Source organism: Armigeres subalbatus, chromosome 3, assembly GCF_024139115.2.
Source record: "Armigeres subalbatus isolate Guangzhou_Male chromosome 3, GZ_Asu_2, whole genome shotgun sequence".
Classification (NCBI taxonomy): Eukaryota; Metazoa; Arthropoda; class Insecta; order Diptera; family Culicidae; genus Armigeres; species Armigeres subalbatus.
The window spans coordinates 192,012,414-192,036,522 of record NC_085141.1 but is presented as its reverse complement, the minus strand read 5'-3'; the positions used below and the strand labels follow the sequence as shown (position 1 = coordinate 192,036,522).

Sequence of the window (24,109 nt, the reverse complement as noted above, 5' to 3'; positions counted from 1 at the left end):
CGGGGTTGGTGACCTCTCCTGGTGCCTTACACAGTTTTATGCGCCTACATAAATTTTTGAGATATCATTAGAATAAAACTCAGGTTGATATTTGAATCTACAATTGAATGAATTTTCCACTGACCAGTACCCAGGTGCATATGTGGGAGCAGGGTTGGTGACCGTCCTGGTGCCTTACACAGTTTTGTGCGCCTACATAAATTTTGAGATAAATATTTGAATCTACAATTGAATGAATTTTCCACTGACCAGTACCCAGGTGCATATGTGGATGCGAGCGGGTTGGTGACCTCGTCCTGGTGCCTTACACAGTTTTTGCGCCTACATAAATTTTTGAGATAAATATTTGAATCTACAATTGAATGAATTTTCCACTGACCAGTACAGGTGCATATGTGGATGCAGGCGGGGTTGGTGACCTCGTCCTGGTGCCTTACACAGTTTATGCGCCTACATAAATTTTTGAGATAAATATTTGAATCTACAATTGAATGAATTTTCCACTGACCAGTACCCAGGTGCATATGTGGATGCGAGCGGGTTGGTGACCTCGTCCTGGTGCCTTACACGTTTTATGCGCCTACATAAATTTTTGAGATCAGTCATTAGAATAAAACTCAGGTTGATATTTGAATCTACAATTGAATGAATTTTCCACTGACCAGTACCCAGGTGCATATGTGGATGCGAGCGGGGTTGGTGACCTCGTCCTGGTGCCTTACACAGTTTTGTGCGCCTACATAAATTTTGAGATAAATATTTGAATCTACAATTGAATGAATTTTCCACTGACCAGTACCCAGGTGCATATGTGGATGCGAGCAGGGTTGGTGACCTCGTCCTGGTGCCTTACACAGTTTTATGCGCCTACATAAATTTTGAGATCAGTCATTAGAATAAAACTCAGTTGATATTTGAATCTACAATTGAATGAATTTTACATTGACCAGTACCCAGGTGCATATGTGGATGCGAGCGGGTTGGTGACCTCGTCCTGTGCTTTACACAGTTTTGTGCGCCTACATAAATTTTTGAGATAAATATTTGAATCTACAATTGAATGAATTTTCCACTGACCAGTACCCAGGTGCATATGTGGATGCGAGCGGGGTTGGTGACCTCGTCCTGGTGCCTTACACAGTTTTGTGCGCCTACATAAATTTTTGAGATCAGTCATTAGAATAAAACTCAGGTTGATATTTGAATCTACAATTGAATGAATTTTCCACTGACCAGTACCCAGGTGCATATGTGGATGCGAGCGGTTGGTGACCTCGTCCTGGTGCCTTACACAGTTTTGTGCGCCTACAAATTTTTGAGATAAATATTTGAATCTACAATTGAATGAATTTTCACTGACCAGTACCCAGGTGCATATGTGGATGCGAGCGGGTTGGTGACCTCGTCCTGGTGCCTTACACAGTTTTGTGCCCTACATAAATTTTGAGATCAGTCATTAGAATAAAACTTTGAATCTACAATTGAATGAATTTTCCACTGAGCAGTACCCAGGTGCATATGTGGATGCGAGCAGGGTTGGTGACCTCGTCCTGGTGCCTTACACAGTTTATGCGCCTACAAAATTTGAGATCAGTCATTAGAATAAAACTCAGGTTGATTTTGAATCTACAATTGAATGAATTTTCCACTGAGCAGTACCCAGGTGCATATGTGGATGCGAGCGGGTTGTGACCTCGTCCTGGTGCCTTACACAGTTTTATGCGCCTACATAAATTTTGAGATCAGTCATTAGAATAAAACTCAGGTTGATATTTGAATCTACAATTGAATGAATTTTCCACTGCCAGTACCCAGGTGCATATGTGGATGCAGCGGGGTTGGTGACCTCGTCCTGGTGCCTTACAGTTTTGTGCGCCTACATAAATTTTGAGATCAGTCATTAGAATAAAACTTTGAATCTACAATTGAATGAATTTTCCACTGAGGTACCCAGGTGCATATGTGGATGCGAGCAGGGTTGGTGACCTCGTCCTGGTGCCTTACAGTTTTGTGCGCCTACATAAATTTTTGAGATAAATATTTGAATCTACATTGAATGAATTTTCCACTGACCAGTACCCAGGTGCATATGTGGATGCGAGCGGGGTTGGTGACCTCGTCCTGGTGCCTTACACAGTTTTATGCGCCTACATAAATTTTTGAGATCTCATTAGAATAAAACTCAGGTTGATATTTGAATCTACAATTGAATGAATTTTCCACTGAGCAGTACCCAGGTGCATATGTGGATGCAGGCAGGGTTGTGACCTCGTCCTGGTGCCTTACAAGTTTTGTGCGCCTACATAAATTTTTAGAGATAAATATTTGAATCTACAATTGAATGAATTTTCCACTGAAGTACCCAGGTGCATATGTGGATGCAGGCAGGGTTGGTGACCTCGTCCTGGTGCCTTACACAGTTTTGTGCGCTACACATAAATTTTGAGATCAGTCATTAGAATAAAACTTTGAATCTACAATTGAATAGATTTTCCACTGAGCAGTACCCAGGTGCATATGTGGATGCGAGCGGGGTTGGTGACCTCGTCCTGGTGCCTTACACAGTTTTATGCGCCTACATAAATTTTTGAGATCAGTCATTAGAATAAAACTTTGAATCTACAATTGAATGAATTTTCCACTGAGCAGTACCCAGGTGCATATGTGGATCGAGCGGGGTTGGTGACCTCGTCCTGGTGCCTTACACAGTTTTGTGCGCCTACATAAATTTTTGAGATCAGTCATTAGAATAAAACTTTGAATCTACAATTGAATGAATTTTCCACTGACAGTACCCAGGTGCATATGTGGATGCGAGCGGGGTTGGTGACCTCGTCCTGGTGCCTTACACAGTTTTATGCGCCTACATAAATTTTTGAGATCAGTCATTAGATAAAACTCAGGTTGATATTTGAATCTACAATTGAATGAATTTTCCACTGCAGTACCCAGGTGCATATGTGGATGCGAGCGGGGTTGTGACCTCGTCCTGGTGCCTTACACAGTTTTGTGCGCCTACATAAATTTTTGAGATAAATATTTGAATCTACAATTGAATGAATTTTCCACTGACCAGTACCCAGTTGCATATGGGATGCGAGCGGGGTTGTGACCTCGTCCTGGTGCCTTACATTTTGTGCGCCTACATAAATTTTTGAGATAAATATTTGAATCTACAATTGAATGAATTTTCCACTGACCAGTACCCAGGTGCATATGTGGATGCGAGCGGGGTTGGTGACCTCGTCCTGGTGCCTTACACAGTTTTGTGCGCCTACATAAATTTTTGAGATAAATATTTGAATCTACAATTGAATGAATTTTCCCTGACCAGTACCCAGGTGCATATGTGGATGCAGGCAGGGTTGGTGACCTCGTCGTGCCTTACACAGTTTATGCGCCTACATAAATTTTTGAGATCAGTCATTAGAATAAAACTCAGGTTGATATTTGAATCTACAATTGAATGAATTTTAGCCAGTACCCAGGTGCATATGTGGATGCGAGCGGGGTTGTGACCTCGTCCTGGTGCCTTACACAGTTTTGTGCGCCTACATAAATTTTGAGATCAGTCATTAGAATAAAACTTTGAATCTACAATTGAATGAATTTTCCACTGAGCAGTACCCAGGTGCATATGTGGATGCGAGCGGGTTGGTGACCTCGTCCTGGTGCCTTACACAGTTTTATGCGCCTACATAAATTTTTGAGATCAGTCATTAGAATAAAACTCAGGTTGATATTTGAATCTACAATTGAATGAATTTTCCACTGACCAGTACGGTGCATATGTGGATGCAGGCGGGGTTGGTGACCTCGTCCTGGTGCCTTACACAGTTTTATGCGCCTACATAAATTTTGAGATCAGTCATTAGAATAAAACTCAGGTTGATATTTGAATCTACAATTGAATGAATTTTCCACTGCCAGTACCCAGGTGCATATGTGGATGAGCGGGTTGTGACCTCGTCCTGGTGCCTTACACGTTTTATGCGCCTACATAAATTGAGATCAGTCATTAGAATAAAACTCAGGTTGATATTTGAATCTACAATTGAATGAATTTTCCACTGACCAGTACCCAGGTGCATATGTGGATGCGAGCAGGGTTGGTGACCTCGTCCTGGTGCCTTACACAGTTTTGTGCGCCTACATAAATTTTTGAGATAAATATTTGAATCTACAATTGATGAATTTTCCACTGACCAGTACCCAGGTGCATATGTGGATGCGAGCGGGTTGGTGACCTCTCCTGGTGCCTTACACAGTTTGTGCGCCTACATAAATTTTTGAGATCAGTCATTAGAATAAAACTTTGAATCTACAATTGAATGAATTTTCCACTGAGCAGTACCCAGGTGCATATGTGGATGCGAGCAGGGGTTGGTGACCTCGTCCTGGTGCCTTACACAGTTTTGCGCCTACATAAATTTTTGAGATCAGTCATTAGAATAAAACTCAGGTTGATATTTGAATCTACAATTGAATGAATTTTCCACCAGTACCCAGGTGCATATGTGGATGCGAGCGGGTTGTGACCTCGTCCTGGTGCCTTACACAGTTTTGTGCGCCTACATAAATTTTTGAGATAAATATTTGAATCTACAATTGAATGAATTTTCCACTGGTACCCAGGTGCATATGTGGATGCGAGCGGGGTTGGTGACCTCTCCTGTGCCTTACACAGTTTTATGCGCCTACATAAATTTGAGATCAGTCATTAGAATAAAACTCAGGTTGATATTTGAATCTACAATTGAATGAATTTTCCACTGACCAGTACCCAGGTGCATGTGGATGCGAGCGAGGTTGATGACCTCGACCTGGTGTCTTGTTTCGTACTAATAAATTTTGAGAATAATCCTCTGAATAAAACTCAGGTGGAGTACGGAGGTGAACTAGTCTTGGGCTAAAAACCTCTTTAATAAAGATTATAATAAAATCAGGTGGAGTATTTGAATCTACCACTGATTTGATTTCGCACAGACCAGTGCCCAGGTGCAAATGAGAATGCGTTCTGGGTGGATGACCTTGACCTGGTGTCTACTGTCTACACAGTTCCATAAGCAGATACACTAATGCGAATCTACGGGATCAATTGAAAATCTCCTTCCGGAAGAAATTTCGTGCATACAATAATACAATCTAGCCCTCATTATTCTCAGATTGACGCAATATATGGGGATAAGAACCCGCCTCTTATCCACGAAATGTTAACAATAGGAAGTTGGCAATCCCGCTCTTCCTCTTCCTTTTTATTTTGTTCTTTATTGCCGAGACTTTCAGCCCGAGGCATTATGTATATTAATAATATATAGAACGGAATTCTCTCACCTAATTTTAATTGCTGTCCTGTTCGGGCAAGACGTTCTTTGTTGTACCCATCCAGGCTGATTGGATCAAGGGTGCCCACGTTTGAATAAATGTCCTCCTGAGTCCTGCGTTGTTCTCGATTGAACTCCATTCGCTTATTGCTTCCATCGGTGGCGACGATCTGATGACCAGTGACTGCTCGTTCAGATACTTCCAGGCACACTCCAATCGGTCTGCCACGGATGCTAGTGGTGGCCATACTCGGAAAAACACCCGAATAATTCCCCGCAGATCCATGATTGTGTTGTAAAGATCCTTCGTTTCAATGTTGGCTCGAAATATTATCTCTACCTTCATGTCATTTTCTCCTCGTAGGATTTCGTTTTGATGCTCCAATGCGAAGTATTTTTCCTGCAGAAATCGTACCAACTCTCGCAGCTGCTGCCGTTCGGTATCTGCCGTATTGAATCGTTCTTCAGTTTGTTTAATTTTTAGCACAATAATTGTCACGGAAGCGATCACGATTCCAATCCTGAATTGATTTTATTTTCTTCTCTTAATCACACGCGGAGAACCGTTTATTTATGAGTTCACTCTAGCCTAGTTCACTGAATCTAGCCATTCTCCGAGTAAAATGATGAGCAAAAGTTTTTGTTCCCTTTTTTTTTTGAATTCAAACTTTTATTGCATAACATTTCTAGACCTGCAATATGAAAATATATTACTTGAGAATCGTTTAAACATTTTCATTCATTTAATTAGCAAAGCTATTGTAATTTTATTGTTTTCAATTGTTATTTCATCAATATAATAAATCCATGAAATATCCCAAAAATATATTAATTCAATCACATTAGACGAATTTAGATTTCCCAACCGAATACTTTTATATATTTGTTTAGTTTCTGGATGAGCAATACTAAACATAAGCGAACAATAAAAATATAATAGAATGTATTGGTAACACTTAAATATATTGTTATTTGAATGTAAGTACAATAAAGATCTTTTACAACCGTAGACATTTTACAATAAGCATACAATAGTTTGTATTGTTTACCACACAATCTATTGTATTTCAATGGGTTATGTCATACAAGTTACTGTATATTTTTATCCGGGAATACACGAAATAAATTAAGTACTTCTTCCATTTATTTTGTTAGCCTCAAATAAAAATATACAGCCATCCAGCTCCAACATTATTGATATTATATGTGCAGCTCAAAACCGAATTTTTGAACTCACGACAATCAATTTTTCTCCTATTAGTCGCAAGTTTCATCACTGCGCATCTGGTGCGCTGTATAGCGCATCTGGTTGCGAATAATGTGCACCAGTTGCGCAATGATGCGCTATAAGTTGAACGCGAATAAAATCGGGTTTCGCGACTTCGAAATTCGATTTTCAACTGGAATCATAATATGATCCTTGAATTCTACGTTGATTTTGTGGTCGTGTCTTTGATTCAACCCTCTACTTTTTTTTAATTTTTTTTTGTCTTTATTAGCGAGATTTTCAGTCCAAGGATGAATCGTCTCGTATTTTTAAATTGGTCATTCTATGAATCTTGTTCCTGAGCCTGATGTGAAACATTTGCCCGAAGAAAAAGCCAGTAAATTTTTAGTTTAAGTACAGTCGTCGCGAATAAAACAATTTATTAAGTTTACTTTTTTGAAAGTGCGCGTGATTTTTTATTCCAAAAAAAGAACTAGCAAGCGTTGCTTACATTCCGAAACCCTACAGTCCACTTTGTACCGAAACACTTGTCGAGTTGGATAAATCAGTACCAAATTTTCAAAACGACTTATCTGCTTTTGTAAACAAAGATTCAAACGTCGATTTGACAAATCTGATAGCACTCCCACGCAAATCAGCACCATCAACAAGTAGGTGAAGGCATCGGCTACCTGTTGATGGTGTTGGTTTGCGTGGGAGTGCTATCCGATTCGTCAAATCGACGTTTGAATCTTTGTTCACAAAAGCAGATGAAAAAATCGATTTTTGCAATGCTCGCGGAAACTAGATTGGAAATACGGGAAATACATTTTCCAATTCCTGCCATGCACGGAGTATAAAATGTAAACATCGCTCTTTTTTGTTTGGCTGGCCTCACTGCCCTGAATGCTTTTCGTGCACGCGACTCTGGCTTTGTGACATTTGCTCTTCCTCCGTCATTCGTCTGTTGATGGCCGCGGGCTCACCGGGTAGTTGTCCGTCGCCGCGTTTTGTGTTTACTTCTCGTTTTTTCAAAAAATTTCCAATCGCCGGAAGGTTTTAGTTGAAATTTAGGTGAAATTTCATTATTGAAAAAGTATTGTTCGTGATACTGATGCGCTAAGTTTACAATGTGGTCGAGCGAGATACATCTTACGTTGAAAAATGTAATGGAAATCCAGCATTCGGAGCTGTCGGAGCGACACACCAACATTCGTGACAGCTCCCAAGATGAAGCGGAAGAATTGCCTCGAAGAAGTAAGATTTGGTGATATTTACACGAATTTTGGTGATATGCTTTTTATGTCCTTTTTAGCCATTGGTGGTTTCCTGAAAGAAGGCTCGCTGGGATGGGTGGCTAGTGGGTCACTATTTACGGTGTTGAGTACCAAAACTGGTGCCAAGTTGATGTCCCATAGCTTCGACCAAGATTCAAAGTAAGTTACAAATGTTACACAGTATTCAAATATATTTCACAGTGAATGATTTTTTTTTTAAATCTGTTTAGTTTAATCTTAGGATTGCAATCTGATAAAAAGGTTTATATTCGTATTTTTCTTTGAAACAGAACTCGGAATAGTGTAATATGCAGTGTACAAGAAATGCCCCTTGAGGAAACCAACTGCTGCATAGTTGCGGTGGGTATTCAACTGGAAGACGATACCGGCATCGTAGTGGTTCTAGCAGTGCAAGGATCACGCATACTGGGGCGCATCGATGTAAATGAAAAGCTGGCCTGCTTACAGTCAATTAGTAGACAATCCTACAGCAGGGGTCGAATAGCAAAGTTCAGTGGATGCCTGGTGGTTGGAACTGCCAGTGGGAAAGTTCTGCTTATAGATGCTTGTCTCAAGTTTGAAGACAATTGTATGTCCTTAGCAATGCCAAGTTTTATCCTACGATTCAAATTTAATTATTTTCAGCAATATTTGGGCGACGCCTAATGATGAACAAGTTGGAAAAAAATCAATGCCATGTCGAGTTTTCCAGCACTGATCCTGAACAGATTGCAGCGAGCCACGAGTTGGTTAAAAAAAGGAACATCTATTTCGGTTTGCAGTTGGATCCATTGGAAGAAGAAGGGAGTCCCATCATCAGCATTCTCGATCTTCCTGCTTTGATGGCGATGGCAGTCGGGTACGCCGACGGCCGGATGGTTATCTATGATCTACAGGAATTATGTGTGATTTATGTTGCGCAACCTCCAGTGGAGGATTCTCCGGTAATCAGCATGAACCTAGTAGAACCAACGAACGATCCAAAGGCTTGTGTGTACATTTGGGCATTTCACGCTGGAGAGGAAGGAGCATTCGCTATCATGCACACATTAATGTACGAGGAGAAATATGTTGAGCCCCAAGGGCACGTTTACGAAGGATTTATTTCGTGCGGTCCTCGTTTGACGATATCAAGTGAAGATCCAGGAAGCTTTCCTCTCAGTGTGCAATCCATAATGAAAACTGTAAGCCAGGAGGAAGAGGTGCTCACACTGTGCGTATTGAGCTGGATTGGTTCAAATAATGCCACCAATATTATTGTGTTTGACCTGAACCAATGGTACAAGGCGGAAATGCCACATATTTGTGATTATCGTCGAGATCTAAACCATACGGTTGTGTTTAGTGTGAAGGATTATTCAGTGAATGTCTGTCTGGTAACGGATTCGCTTGTTCCGTTTAATTCTATCCAACGACCGGAAGAGCACTTCTACCCAAATTCATTAAGCTTCGGTAAGTAACTTTGCTTTGCTAAACAAAATGAAAAAAAAAATAAAATAAATATAAATGCCACTCCAATAATAAATTAAACGAAGCAAAATGAAGAAAAAAATTACCTTTTTGTATTATAGACATAATGACGCTGAGTAATGATAATTGTGCCAAATACCATTGGGCCGGACTGCAGAATAAAATAATCGAGTATTTCGAAAAGAGCGGATCTGCCTGTGTTATGGATCCAGGCAAAATCTATACTGTCATGCTACGAGCGGCTTTGATGCCCCAGTTCGCCGAGTACAATTACTGTTCGGAAACGCCGTTGGACATGCAGCGAGAGTATTTGCTGTCAGTGGCATTGGAATACAATTGCTACTCGCTGTTGCATGAATGTGCGCTCAGTTGGGCCGACGGTAGTCACCTTGGCCAAGAACCAGAAGAAGGAGTTTCGCTCTCCACCCTTACTAATTGGATCTGGAGTCGCGCCAAGGCACTCAAGGATCTAAGCAATAACATGTGCGTCCCGCTGTTCGATCTTTCGGGGAGGCGAATAGACTGCGGTACTCAGAAAACACTGCTCCTCTGTTCACGACAATTGCGACAACTTTCTAAGCTTTATGATTTAATTTTCACACAATGCAAGCAATATATTCCGGAAAAAGGTAATTACTTTCAGTTCCTAATACAAGTTAATGTTAAAGTTTGTCTATTTCTTCCCAGTTTTTAGAAGCCTTAAATCGCAGGCTAACTCTGTTCAACTGGCAGCCGATTATCAAGATGTGGTTCAATGGTTATTGAATGTTGGGCTTCTGCCAGAGGGAAACATCGATGGGGTAAATCTGTCTGATGAGTTCTTGTTGGTACCGTTTCCTTATCAAGCGATACGGTCGTACTACGCCTCACAAAGGACCATGCTCAACGAGAAGCCAGCGGAGGGCAAACATCCCGCGAGCGTGGAAGACATTAGTTGTAAATATCTGTTCATTGATAATTTCATCGAACGGGAATTTCCGAACGAAGCACTGAGGAGAATGTGGATAGAGCATAATTCGACCGGCGTATATCCTCCGAATTCGATGCAGAACCTTCTTCGAGCTGTGCTGGTTCCGAACGTCCGAACTGATGTGAAATACGTTTTACTTTGCTATACGTTTATGGATATGACTGCTGTGTTGGGGGAAGGAAGGTAAGCCGTTTAACACTGTGATAGTAAAAAGTAGGCAAGTTGTAGGTAGTTTGAATTCCTAGCTCGGATATTGTAATCTTATATTTTACCTCTTTATCATTTATTATTATTTATTTTATTTATTCAGACTAAGGCCGAAGTAGCCTGTGCGGTATATAAGAGTCTTCTCCATTCGGCTCGGTCCATGGCTACACGTCGCCAACCACGCAGTCTACGGAGGGTCCGCAAGTCATCTTCCACCTGATCGATCCACCTTGCCCGCTGTGCACCTCGCCTTCTTGTGCCCGTCGGAACGTTGTCGAGAACCATTTTCACCAGGTTACTGTCCGACATTCTGGCTACGTGCCCGGCCCACGGCAGTCGTCCGATTTTCGCGGTGTGAACGATGGATGGTTCTCCCAACAGCTGATGCAACTCGTGGTTCATTCGCCTCCTCCACGTACCGTCCGCCATCTGCACCCCACCATAGATGGTACGCAGCACTTTCCTTTCGAAAACTCCAAGTGCGCGTTGGTCCTCCACGAGCATCGTCCAGGTCTCGTGTCCGTAGAGGACTACCGGTCTAATGAGCGTTTTGTAGATTGTCAGTTTGGTACGGCGGCGAACTCTATTCGATCGGAGCGTCTTGCGGAGTCCAAAGTACGTACGATTTCCAGCCACTATGCATCTCCGAATTTCTCTGCTGGTGTCATTTTCGGCAGTCACCAGTGAGCCCAAGTACACAAATTCTTGCTCTTCGTATTACCCCTTCCAAAGCGATGTTGAATAGCAGACACGAAAGACCATCACCTTGCCGTAACCCTCTGCGGGTTTCGAAGGGACTCGAGAATGCCCCTGAAACTCGAACTACGCACATCACCCGATCCATCGTCGCTTTGATCAACCGTGTCAGTTTATCCGGAAAACCGTGTTCGTGCATTAGCTGCCATAGCTGGTCCCGATCGATTGTATCATATGCAGCTTTGAAGTCGATGAATAGATGATGTGTGGGCACGTTGTATTCGCGGCATTTCTGCAGTACTTGGCGAATGGCGAACACCTGGTCCGTGGCGGAGCGTTCGCCCATGAAACCCGCCTGGTACTGCCCCACGAACTCCCTTGCAGTTAGTGCTAGTCGACGGCATAAAATTTGGGAGAGTACCTTGTAGGCGGCGTTCAGCAATGTGATTGCGCGGTAGTTGCTACAATCTAGCTTATCGCCCTTTTTGTAGATGGGACACACGACACCTTCCATCCACTCCTGCGGCAAAACTTCCTCCTCCCAAATCTTGATAATGACCCAGTGCAGCGCTCTAGCCAGTGCTTCACCACCGTGTTGAAATAGCTCTCCTGGTAGTTGGTCAACCCCAGGGGCTTTGTTGTTCTTCAGCCGGCCAATCTCCTCCTGGATTTCCTGGAGATCCGGAGCAGGTAAAATTATGTCCTGCGCGCGTTCTCCCAGGTCCATCACCATACCGCCATCTTCGTCTGCCACATCGCCATTCAGGTGTTCTTCGTAGTGCTGCCGCCACCTTTGGATCACCTCACGCTCGTTCGTAAGAAGGTTCCCGTTTATGTCCTTACACATATCAGGCTGTGGTACGTGGCCCTTACGTGAACGGTTTAACTTCTCATAGAACTTTCGTGTGTTATTAGCGCGGTACAGTTGCTCCGTCTCTTCACGGTCTCGATCTTCCTGCTGGCGCTTTTTCCTCCGGAAATCGAGTTTTGTCTGTTCCGCGCCTGTTTATATCGTGCCTTGTTCGCCCTCGTGCGGTGTTGCAGCAATCTCATTTCTCTGATCCGGGGGCACCGTGCCAAGTGCAGCGGTTGCGGTGCTACCAATGGCGGATCGAATATCTCTCCAGCCATCTTCAAGAGACGCTGTGCCTAGCTGCTCTTCCGTTGGAAGTGCCACTTCCAGCTGCTGCGCGTATTCTTGGGCTAGTCTACCGTCTTGTAGCCGCCCAATGTTAAGCCGCGGCGTCCGACTTCGACGCGTGTTGTACACCGTCGAGAGCTTTGAGCGCAGGCATACTGCAACGAGGTAGTGGTCGGATTCAATATTCGCACTGCGGTAAGTGCGGACGTTCGTGATGTCGGAGAAGAATTTACCGTCGATTAGAACGTGGTCGATTTGGTTTTCCGTTTCTTGGTTAGGTGATCTCCATGTGGCCTTGTGGATATTTTGCTGGGAGAGAAGGTGCTTCGGACTACCATTCCGCGGGAGGCTGCGAAGTTTATGCATCGTTGGCCGTTGTCATTCGATACGGTGTGCAGACTATCCGGTCCGATGACCGGTCTACGCTTCTTTCTCGTCGTCGGGTCTCCCTTCGTGTGGGCAGTGCACGTTGATGATGCTATAGTTGAAGAAACGGCCTTTAATCCTCTGCTTGCACATCATTGCGTTGATTGGCTGCCACCCAATCACGCGTTGGCGCATCTTCCCCAGCACTATGAAGCCGGCTCCCAGCTCGTTGGTGGTGCCACAGCTTTGGTAGAAGGTAGCCGCTCGATGCCCGCTTTTCCACACTTTCTGTCCTGTCCAGCAAATCTCCTGCAGCGCCACGACGTCGAAGTTGCGGGGATGTAATTCATCGTAGATCATCCTGTCGCAACCTGAGAAACCTACCGACTTGCAATTCCATGTTCCAAGCTTCCAATCGTGATCATGTATTCGTCGCCTAGGTCTTTGCCGATTATATCGAGTCGCATTATCTCTTATATTGTTCGTAACGATTGGTTTTCCAGGCGGCTTATTGGGCCTGCGCAAACCTCCTGTCTCGTCGGAGGGCCGTCGTGTCAGGGCTGTTTAGCGTCCCACTTAACACCAGGACTTGGGCTTGTGCGCTTTGAGCGGCACACGGTCGCTTTGGTGGGGCCTACTTGCGGATACATGCTGCTTTTTATAGAGGTTTAACAGGGCTCACTGTCAAACCCCACCACATCCTAGGCAAGCCCCACAACTCGCAGATGGCCTGGGGAGGGATCGTCAAGCCCTTGGACATAGTCCCTGCTGCCCACAAAATAATGTTACTGTTAGGAAATAAAAACACATAAGCAAATTCTGAAACATTAGTTAAAATAGGAAATGCGATAATAAGGAGTAAGTTAGAATATGGAGCACAAGTATACGGTGGAGCAGCGAGTACAAATATACAAAAGCTACAGACGGTACAGAACGCTTACCTGAGATGTGCTATGGGCTACCTTAAAACCACGCCAATACATGTCATCCATGCAGAAACGGGACAACTACCGATAGAGAAAAGGATAGAGTTACTCACTTTGAGGGACATAGTTAAAAGCTTTTACCACAGAAACCAGATCCAACCATACATAGGAGAAGCTCTAAGGCTAGAAGCAAGTAACGGATCGTACCTAACAGCTATAGCAACAAAACACATGGATGTGGTACATCAAATATACCCAAAGGAAGAAAATATGGCATATCGATGTAGAAAACAGTATACGGATATCCACTATAGCCTTCGGATTGAGCCAAAACTTGTGCCAGATCAACAAAGCAAGAATAATTGAACCGTTTGTTCGAGAAACTGCATATGTGACATTTTTGGCTAAAATGAGATTGTTATATATTTTGAATCCTCGTCCAAAAATACATATTCTAGCAAAAAAACGAAAAAAAATTTGTTCAGGAATGTATGAGAATTTTTTCGTTTGTTTGAGAAACTACATATGTCCACGTACTTTGAAAAATTGTGGAGCACTGCTTACATTTTTTGCACTGAAAGTGCCCCAGGATGTTGAGTTTTGCCAAACTATTTATCTGTATCGAAGAAATCGAAAGATTCGGTGCAAATTTGTTCAAAACCAGTTTTTTTTTTGTTTTCTCGAAATAGTGTAAAATGGACTTATGCAGTTTCTCAAACAAATGATTCAATTGGAGCCCGATCATTTGGAAACAACCCTTTCTACACATGAAGGAACTTAAATACAACGACTATGCTGAAATCTACACGGATGCGTCGAAAACTGAAGCAGGGATAGCAGTAGGCCTAACAGACAATATAGGAGGAATACGGAAGAAGGACAAAATTAGCAATAATTTCACCATTACCAACGCAGAATTGTTAGGGATACAAAAGGCCATTAAAACGATCAAGGACGAAGGATACAGGAAAGCAGTCATCTTTACAGACTCCAAAAGCGCTTGTTCGATACTACAAAACAGATCTAAAATACAAAAAAAATTCATTGCCTGGAACATAACTAAAGAGCTGAGAAAAAGAGAAAATCCAATCATAAAAATACAATGGATTCCCAGTCATCAAGGGATAGACGGTAACGAAAATGCCGATGAAATAGCAGTCTCAACTACATATGGACCTCAAACGGACTTCACCGCCTTGGTTCTATCAGACGTCATAGCATTGGCAAAGGAAGAAGTATGGGAAACCTGGAAAACGAAATATAAAATTACATCTGCGGAGAAGGGCATAAAACACTTTAAAATAATGGAGGAACCTGGAAAAACTATTTGGTCAAAAGGACTAATACTGACGTCGGACGAAAAACGTATGCTGAACAGAATAAGAACAGGACATACGCTCACTAAAGAGAGAAGATACAAATGGGGATGGGAAGACGAAGAAGAATGTGATTACTGCAATGAAAAAGAAGATTTGGAGCATATACTATATACCTGCCCTCGATACAACATTGAGAGAAGCGAATACCCAGCACTGGAATATTGCAAACCACTCGAAAGCATCCTGAAAAACAATGAAGAAGTCGAAATGAAACAGATAGTTCAGTTCCTGAAAAGTTAAAAACACAGATATAGCCGTAGCACACCAGACGACGAAGAACATATCAACAACTCAAACTTCAACAGAAGAATAACAGTGGCGAGATGGACCGTGAACGGTCTTAGCACTCTTAGGCGTCTGTCACTTCTATGACAGACAACACAAACAAAAAAAAACTGATTCGGATAGGCGGCCCCCACCCATGGGGTTTGATAAAACGTTGTTCTCGCTCATTTCATGTTGGGGACCATGTTTTTCTCGCACAGCTGTGTAAAACAAGTTGAAATGCATCATCAGAACCGTTGCCACCCACAATTGGGGCTTATTAAAATACATTTATCATGGGTTGTAGCCCCCCGAATCAGTTCATTATCGTAACAGCTACTGAAACATGTCTTATACGGTATGCTACATATCGAGAGTGTATACAGACATGATAAGTCAAGCTCTATCGTCGACTTCCCCTCTTTTAAATAAAAGTGACAAGCAGAGGATTGCTTTGCAGTTTATCACCTCAGAATGCAAGTTCGCATTGTTTTCTATCGTGCTGAGGTGATAAACCACAAAAGAATCCGCTGCTTGTCACTTTTATTAAAAAAGAGGGGAAGTCGACGAAGAGAATCCTCTCTTGCGACATTCGCCTTTATTCCAGATAGAGCTTGAAGTGAGAGATTTTCTCATTCTCCTTTGAATTCAAACCCTGCACAAGACAAAACCTTCGCTTACATTTTCGTGATTATTAAAAACTACCTGCCAACGAATTAAATACTTTTTTCAACAATTATGGCAAAAGTTCGTTTGACCACATGGTCCTCATTTGATTTTGACTATTTTATATCAAAATGGTATTGAGGTACCCAACACATTATGTCAAATGGTCGTTATGCCAAATGGTATTTATGCCAAATGGCCCTTGAGAATCTATTTAGTTATATGCCAAATGGCATTCTGCCAAACGGCATTATGCCAAATGGCATTATACCAATGGCACTCTACCCAACATCGTTTTTGGTACTTCGGTTTTTGGTACCCAGTTTGTGGGTAGTATACCCGAATTCAGCGCTCATTATGGGTGATTGGTTCATACGCAGTTAGTGCTAATTATCGGCAATTACCTTCTCTTGGCGAAAACTTGCAATTAGTTGAGGTACATCGAGTCTTTGTGTTTGTATGGCTTCCTTATGACGAAAAATAGCACGTCGATACTTCCGAAGTTTTGTTATCATGAATTAGGCGGACTTAAAACAAATCCATTGTACGTCATATTGAATGAATGGGTAGGCGTATTAGCCTTCTCTCTGGGATAAAACGATATTATCGAACATAAGCAGTAAATCACTGTGGTGAACCTTAGTACCACAGGGATACAAAAAATAACAGCTTGAATTATTTCCTGAAACATCCATTGCTCAGTTTTATTTCTCGTCTACTATTTTATTTCCAGATACAGTGGTATCGTCCAGAATTTGATTAAATTCCCTACGGTGTTCAAATTAAGCTCAGCGTTGATAAAGCGCACTCAAGCATTCTGGTTTCTGGATCATGGTCACATCGATGTAAGTATCCCCCCGTTCTACATAGTTTACATGTGTTGATCGTCGCTCGTTTCAGGGTGCCATCGAGGAACTGTTGTCTCCGATGTCACAAAGTGAACAATTTCCTCACTGGCAACGAGAGTTTCTCATCTCTGCTTTACTGCGATACGACTCTCCGCATTTGGCGCTACGTGCATTGCGAGTACCTGGAATGCCGATCTCGTCATTTCTTGAGCTTAGAACTTTGCTGGAGAACAATCTCATCTCGGAAGCATTCAAACTTCAACGTTCCAAACACGATAAAAAATTACTGAAATGCTTTTTTGAAGGCACTCTACGTTCATTAAAATACGAGGTTTTGCTCGATTTGGCTATGTCGGACGAAGAAATTCGTACTCTGAGGGAATACTTGACCTCAACTCGCCAGCCCATGGCCGACAATGTACATTTCATTCATCTGCTGCAGAAGTTGGACTTCGTCGAGGCGGTACACATGGTTGATAGGCTGGGCAGAAAACGTTCTACGGAGTACAATTTGGAAGCACCAAAAGAAGCTCTCACTCTATACCATGCAGCTCTGGAACCGACGACCCAACATTTGTCCTATCTGGCATATGCCGAGCAAAAAGATCTCCGCCCAATGAAAGCTCCCTCCGCTGAACCACTGAGCTCCCGATTGATACGAAGTCGAGCCGACTTCCGCAATCAAGTTTACCATAAATCCATCGTAGCGATCAAGGAAGCTGCTGCTCCTTTGGAACATACACAACCATTCCTAGAAAAACCAGGTCTAGGGATGTTCCAGTTCCATGCACAAACTAAAAGTAGTAACGTGTGCTACCCAATAAGACTCGATGTGAAAGTTTCTAAGAGAAAGTTGGATGAAGACAATATTCCCGGGAAAAAAGAAAGAGCTGCTGAAATTTTTGTTGATTATGAGAAACCTACCAAACGACGCAAAATGGAATCAGACAACCAATACAATACTTCGTTTGTAGCGCCGAAAAGCGTGCTTACGGAATTCAGACCCATGAAACCTTGGTTCAAGTTCAGCAGCGGCAATTCAGAGAACTCTTCCACTAAATCGTTCAGTCGTTCACCGTCAGCACATTTAACGACTCCGATTGTTCAAAAGATGTCTACGTACAATCCACCTTCACCAGAAAGCGTAAGTTCCTACACGCCGCATGGTATTCTAAAATCTACCGCCTCGGTTCAAAGTTTCTTCAACCGGAAAAGCGTTTCCCCTACACCCATCAGTCTACCTTCAACGCATCGTATAAGTGATGCCGAAGAGAAGATTCTAAGGTTTGACCTTCCGGAGTCACCACAAGTGGAGAAAGCAGAGCCGAGCTTTACCGCCTCTCCTCAACTTCAAAATGACTCCATGGTTTCAAACGATGAGTTCTTCTCGCCAGAAGTTTCGGTAGCTACACTCGATGATGAAACCTGTTTGGACATAAAGAATAGCCTCTCCGCAGGACCGAAAGGCCGTCGTTCGATTCACAGTCGATCGCGTTCCGTAACTCCCGTTGAGAACAATATCGCCATTATCATTGAAGATGTTGACGATGACTCTTCCAGTAAACAGGCCGATAGTCAGTTAGATGAATCCATGGAGTCTGCAGAGATGGGCCCGGATGAACTCCCAATTGCACCATCGCCTCCGATTTTGCATACGGTATCCATGGCGGGAAAATCTTTGGAACGAATGGTACTAGAGGCGAACGCCCGGAGAGCGCTTGTCGCAGAATTGGAAGCAGGAGCAACCGAAGTCGCCGAAACTGCAGCAGAAATGGTTGTTGAGATGGAAACAGATTCACAAGAGCCAGAAGATAAAGAAGAGGTGTCACGTGATGAACCAGTGCTAAATGAATCCATTAGTAGAAGGGATCCGGGAGAGGAGACATGTATTGTTAAATCAGCAGTAAATGTGGAAGCCGTAGAAAATTTTGCTCCTGAAACAGAGCAGGGTGTGGTGATTCCAGTGTTGGATAGTAAGCCGGCCGTTATATTGGATGAAGACGATGATGATGACGTACAGGAAGTAATCGCGGAACAAGATGAACAAAACGAGTCCAGTGAAGAGTGAGTATGAACATGTCAATAAAACATTGATGGTATTAGGATGGCATATTTGACTCTGATATTTTTTCTCTTTTATAGGTTGCAAGACGAAGAGGAAGATGAGATTGATCTCATTGTAGAAGAAGCATCCGCTGAGGAGGATGTAGAAATGGAATCCGACGTAGACGAAATTCAGGAAGATGATGATGTTAGCAGCAGTGAGGAATCTGATAGCTCGGGAGTAGAGGAAGTGATTAATATTTCAAGTGGATCAGAGAGTGATGACAATAGAAATGCCAATATCGACACTGACGGCGAATCATCATCGCCATCGTCATCGTCGTCTTCGGATGGGAAGGGAGATGACATTGCAGAGCAGCAGGCTGCCAGCGATGATCATGGTGTTGTGGTTGAACCAGCGTACCCCGATTTACAGTCATCAGCAGATAATAGACAGGTTGCAGATTTCTATTCCGATACAGTTCCAGAACATTTGATGGATCAAGGAGTGGTGAAAAATGAAGATTCAAGCGATGTTCAGGTTTCAACTACTACATCATCCACTTCCCATACGGATAGCGAACCGAAAGCTCAAGAACAGCCTCCGCAAGGAGAAGCATCTGTTCAGAACAGTGATGATGAGGAAAATGACAGCAACAAAGGCCATCAAGCGGAGGATTTATCCGTACAGCAAGAAGCTGTCGAAGAAGTCGAAGTACGGGAACCAGCACCAGAATCTTCAACAGGTAGGGCTAGGGATCTATCCGTTCCGGCTGGTAATGAACGGCAGGATCAATCCGCAACTGGTGCCGACATCAAGTTAGTATCTCCCAATAGGGACGAGCCATTAAGGCACACAAAAGAAGATAAGTTCCTTGGACCACCGAAAAATGCTCATGAGGTAGAAGTTCCTGCCATGAATCTCTCCGTAAAGCCCGATGTTGCTCATGAAGCCAACCGAAAAAATAGTAAGAGCGATGAGAGTGATGATTCAGCGGCACTAAATTTATCTACCGGACAGTCCGTCGAACGCCTGCATCCCGATGAAGAGATATCCGAATCCGAAGGAGCTGATGTGGAAGAACCGATTATAAGGGAAGCACCAATCGGTAGTCAGTCTCTGCACCTTGCTGCAAATGTTGAAGATCCTATGGAGGGTACCAGTTCTAGCATGATGCCGACTAAGTCTGGTAAAGAGCGCTCAGTGCCGGATAATGCACTTGAACCACCCACTACTAATGAAACCCACAATGTTCCCAAGGAAACCATAAAAACTGAAATAGACGCTGATGTGTCGCCGGCAGTCGCTGACAGCATCTCAAAACAGTTGAACGAACCAACAAATACTGAAATCAGCACTCCAGTCAAAAAGTCAAGAAGAATTTCTACCGGAAATGCAGAAATATCAACGCCTCGTAGCACAATCAAGACGCGACGAATGTCTGCTGCGGAACAACTCGAAGATACTCCAACGAAGCGTATCACCAGAGCATCATCGCTTGCTCCCGAAGGGAGATCGCCCGAAACTCCCTTAGCAAAATCCAAAAAGCATTCCTCGATGGCAAACATTGCAACACCTGATATGGCACTCACACCTAGGCGAGCTACGAGGGCGTCCTCCTTGGTGAAGGAACTGCTAACAAGCACTCCTTCTCGTCGAACTCGTCGCACATCGGAAACCGATTCAACGGAGTCTAAAAATGTGTCGCCCGACGTAGCAAACGATAGCATTGTGGACGATAACAGGTCGGAAATCTCCAACGCCAGCACTGGTAGCCGTAGAAGCACTCGTCGGTCGATCACGGCAAGGAAACTGCCACTTGCTCTACAACCAACAATATCCGAGGAGGCGACCGACATTGCTTCTCCGAAACCTTCGAAATCTTCCTCTAATAAAGTGGATGAAGAATCGTTTGCAGAGTACTCGACGAATCGGCGCCTCACTCGCCACCAATCGGCCATCATAGAGAAATCACTGGACATGGTTCGTAAATTGAACACTTCCGCTGAAGACGCGGGCTATTCGATGTCACAGGAAGAAGCGGACAGTGAGTCAGAATCTGTCGTTTCGAACGCGAGTCATGCATCGAAGAGATCTTCGCGTTCCAAAATCAGTCATCAATCGAAGGGTAAATCAACGACCAGTGATCGTGGTAAGGCAAAGCCGACTGCCAGTGGCAGATCTACGAGATCGTCGGGTTCGAAACGTGAAACCAGCGATGCCGACAGTGTGGATACGGATGTTGCGGATAGCCCTGCTAAGAAATCGAAATTGGAACCGATAGCGGAAGAAGACGGTAAGTTGGTTTGACGTTATCGAAATTTGTCCATGTTGACTAATTTTATTTACTTTTATTTGAAGATGAGTCTCACACGAAAGGTCGACGCAGAGGTCGACCAAGAAAGGTTTGAATACTAATACACACGGCTTTTGATGGCATGTCGACCAACAATCGATACATTGTTTTCTTACATAATTAGATCCTTTTTGTTAGAATCAACATGTTGTTTATGTGGTATTCATTGTGTATTAGTCCTAGATTATATGCGATTTAATGAAATAGTTGCCAGCTGTAATTTTTTTTGAAAGAAATTCCGTCTAGGGTAAGACACCCAGAAATCGCCCTCTCCCTAGTTTTCGCCCACCTATTTTAAAATCTTCATTTCTCGTAAACCAGTTGTTGAAAACAGTTACAGTTAAAGTTTTTCCATACAAGCATCAGTTAATTATGAAAAAAAAAACTAAACTTTAACTGTTTCCAACAACTAGTTTTCGAGAAATGAAAGACTATATAGGTGAGCGAAAAACTGAGGGAAGGGCATTCTAGTGATCTATTCTATTCATGGCAGAGGATATCGGATTCCCATCTTAAATCTATTTATAAGCACCGTTGGAGGAACATAGGGCAAACGTACAAGATCTCAATCCTGGGCGGCTGGGCAGGCAAATGCTGCAAAGAATCTTTATCCAAGAACTTTCTATAAATGTACAATTTGTTATAATATTTACGAATCATTCCAATTATTAGTGATTAAAATAAACGATTAAACGTGACCTGCCCTAATTCCGCGCATCGCCTAATACCGCGGTTTTCATCAAAAATCAGAATCTGGCTATCATGGACATCACATTATTTGGTGAAATGTTCAAACATAATATCACAGACAAAATAATATGTTTGAACATTTAACCAAATAATGTGATGTCCATGATAGCCAGGTTCTGATTTTTGATGAAAATTCGATTAATTCTTTAAAAAAATCTATGAGAGATCCCCTACGTAATAAATATTCCACTTCCAAAGTCTTTTGCAGTAGGTATCAAGCACAGAGATTCAAATTTTTCCATTTTAATTAAAAAAAAAATGTTATGTGTGTGTTTAATGATACTTATGTCAAAGACAAGGCAAAGGTGTTTCATGGACAAATCAACATAATTCGAAAGAGTTTCACTATTTTACAAAGTTTCCCCGAAACAACAGGTCATGTATTTAAAATTGTGTAGGATTGAGATGAAAATATCAAACTTTTGTTGAAAAGATGAATCTCAATACTCAACGGTTTTCAATCGATAAGGTGTAGACACAGATAACAGATATTGAGGCTGATATCCAAAACATGTGTAAACATCTACAACTGTTGTTTCAAATGTATTGGACATGAGAAACGCAATTGGCAAACGTTTAGAGATGTGGTGTAGAGTGTAATAATTTTTAAAAGTTTTAAAATAAGCCTTGTGAATATATTTAGATTCTCAATCCCCTGTGTCCATCCTGCTTACATAACTATTACCCAATTGCATCACTGCGACACTCTTTCGAATTCAGAGCGAATTTGAAGTCACTAACAATTTGCGAACAGCTTTCGGGTCAAAAATTACTAAGTGGTCATTTTTTTCGATATCCGTCATTTTATGTCCGTCATGAATAAAGCATCTTCCGATGGATGAAGCTTCAAATTTTTCAACATTTTTTTCCATTCCGCGACGATGCTCTTAACGACACCTAGTCAATAGTTTCAAAATAGTTGAAAACAGTTACTTTTTCCGAGAAATATTTGATGCCGTAATTGGGTGATTTTCCTTATACACATGCTCTGCTACCTTAGATCTAAATTCGTAATGTAATCCCTTATCGTTTTCTCTTTTCGCCTTACTCACTCCCGCTATATGTTCCTTGAACCTTATATCTAATGATATTTTTGTTTGGCCTACATAGATTTTTTCACATTGCGAACAACTTATTTTATAAACGCCTGCCTTATTCAACATTTCTACTTTATCCTTCGTTGAACCCAATAGACTTGAGTTGGTTGCTTCTACTGGAGAATACTAGATCGATGCCGAATTTCGTTAGTCGAAGGCATAGCTGGTTGATGATGTGTTTATCATATGGGACGGAAACTCTTTTCAGCGGCTCATCGATCGGTGTCAGCGTTGTATGTCCATTTCGTCGTAGGGTCCTTTCCTTCTTGTTGATGATCGCTCGTATAGTCCTCTTCTAGTATCCGTTGATCTTCGCTGTTTCCAAGATGTATTGTAGTTCCTTAGTTTTTCCATCTTCGCTCAGGGGTATCGTCTGCATCCTGTGGATCATGTGATGAAATGCTGCCATTTTATGTTGGTACTAATGGTTCGCTGTATATGGGATGACTCTCGTGGTGTTCGTGGGCTTCCTGTAGATTTGGAGGCTCAATTTTGTATTTGCTTCCCTGATGACTAGTAGATCCAAGAAAGGTAGTTTACCTTCTTTTCTTTCTTCAAAGATAAATTTGATGTCCTTATGCACGTTGTTTATCGCTTCCAAAATCCTGGGTAGATCCTCCCGGTTGATGATGCTGAATATGTCGTCGACGTATCTCCACCACTTCTCAGGTAGTATTCCTTGTTCTTGCAGGTTGTTCTCCAGATTCGCCATGAACAGTTCGCACAAAAACGGTGATAGCGGATTTCTTATCGGTGCTCCTTTCGTCTGTTTGTAGTAGTTGTCACGAAATGCGAAGTAGTTCTCCGTCATGCATAGCCTTGCCAGATTTAGGTACATCTTCACCTTTCCTCGCCATGTTGTTTCCGTCCTTTGTGTTAGCAGCCAATCTTCTAGAAGATTCAGAGCATCTTTCACTGAAACGCTAGGGAACAATGCAGCTACGTCGAATGATACCATTATGTCCTCTTCTTCGATGTGTCCTGATTCCAACAGCTTATGGGCGAACTCCTGGGTGTTGATGACTGACGTGCTGGGGAATGGTTTCGGCATACTTTGGAACTCCTGTTGGTTGGTACAGGAGTAGTAGTATTGGGAATTCGGATGAAATAATATCTAAATA

General features: G+C 42.6%; 2 protein-coding genes across 2 annotated transcripts in view; one reads left to right on the top strand and one right to left on the bottom strand.

Moving 5' to 3' along the window:
* LOC134225617 (uncharacterized) overlaps positions 1–5,884 on the bottom strand; it is a 31,298-nt gene extending 25,414 nt beyond the window's left edge. Inside the window, exon 1 of the mRNA XM_062705824.1 lies at positions 5,335–5,884. Within this exon, the coding sequence (XP_062561808.1) occupies positions 5,335–5,572 (238 nt within the window). The 5' untranslated portion in view covers positions 5,573–5,884. The remainder of the gene's footprint in view (positions 1–5,334) is intronic.
* Positions 5,885–7,484: 1,600 nt separating this feature from the next.
* Positions 7,485–21,347, top strand: LOC134220766 (protein ELYS homolog). The gene is made up of 10 exons (XM_062699870.1): positions 7,485–7,788; positions 7,847–7,967; positions 8,099–8,397; positions 8,454–9,260; positions 9,380–9,907; positions 9,966–10,431; positions 16,627–16,738; positions 16,794–18,805; positions 18,884–21,081; positions 21,147–21,347. The coding sequence occupies exons 1-10, from the start codon at positions 7,662–7,664 to the stop codon at positions 21,194–21,196; spliced, it is 6,720 nt and encodes a 2,239-aa protein (XP_062555854.1). The 5' UTR covers positions 7,485–7,661; the 3' UTR covers positions 21,197–21,347.
* Positions 21,348–24,109: the final 2,762 nt, after the last annotated feature.

Excerpts from the sequence above, each read along its gene's own strand:
- LOC134220766 (XM_062699870.1), top strand. The coding sequence starts at position 7,662 with ATGTGGTCGAGCGAGATACATCTTACGTTGAAAAATGTAATGGAAATC. Across the intron at positions 8,398-8,453 it reads TCTCAAGTTTGAAGACAATT|CAATATTTGGGCGACGCCTA; the intron begins GTATGTCCTTAG and ends AATTATTTTCAG. Across the intron at positions 21,082-21,146 it reads ACCGATAGCGGAAGAAGACG|ATGAGTCTCACACGAAAGGT; the intron begins GTAAGTTGGTTT and ends TTTTATTTGAAG.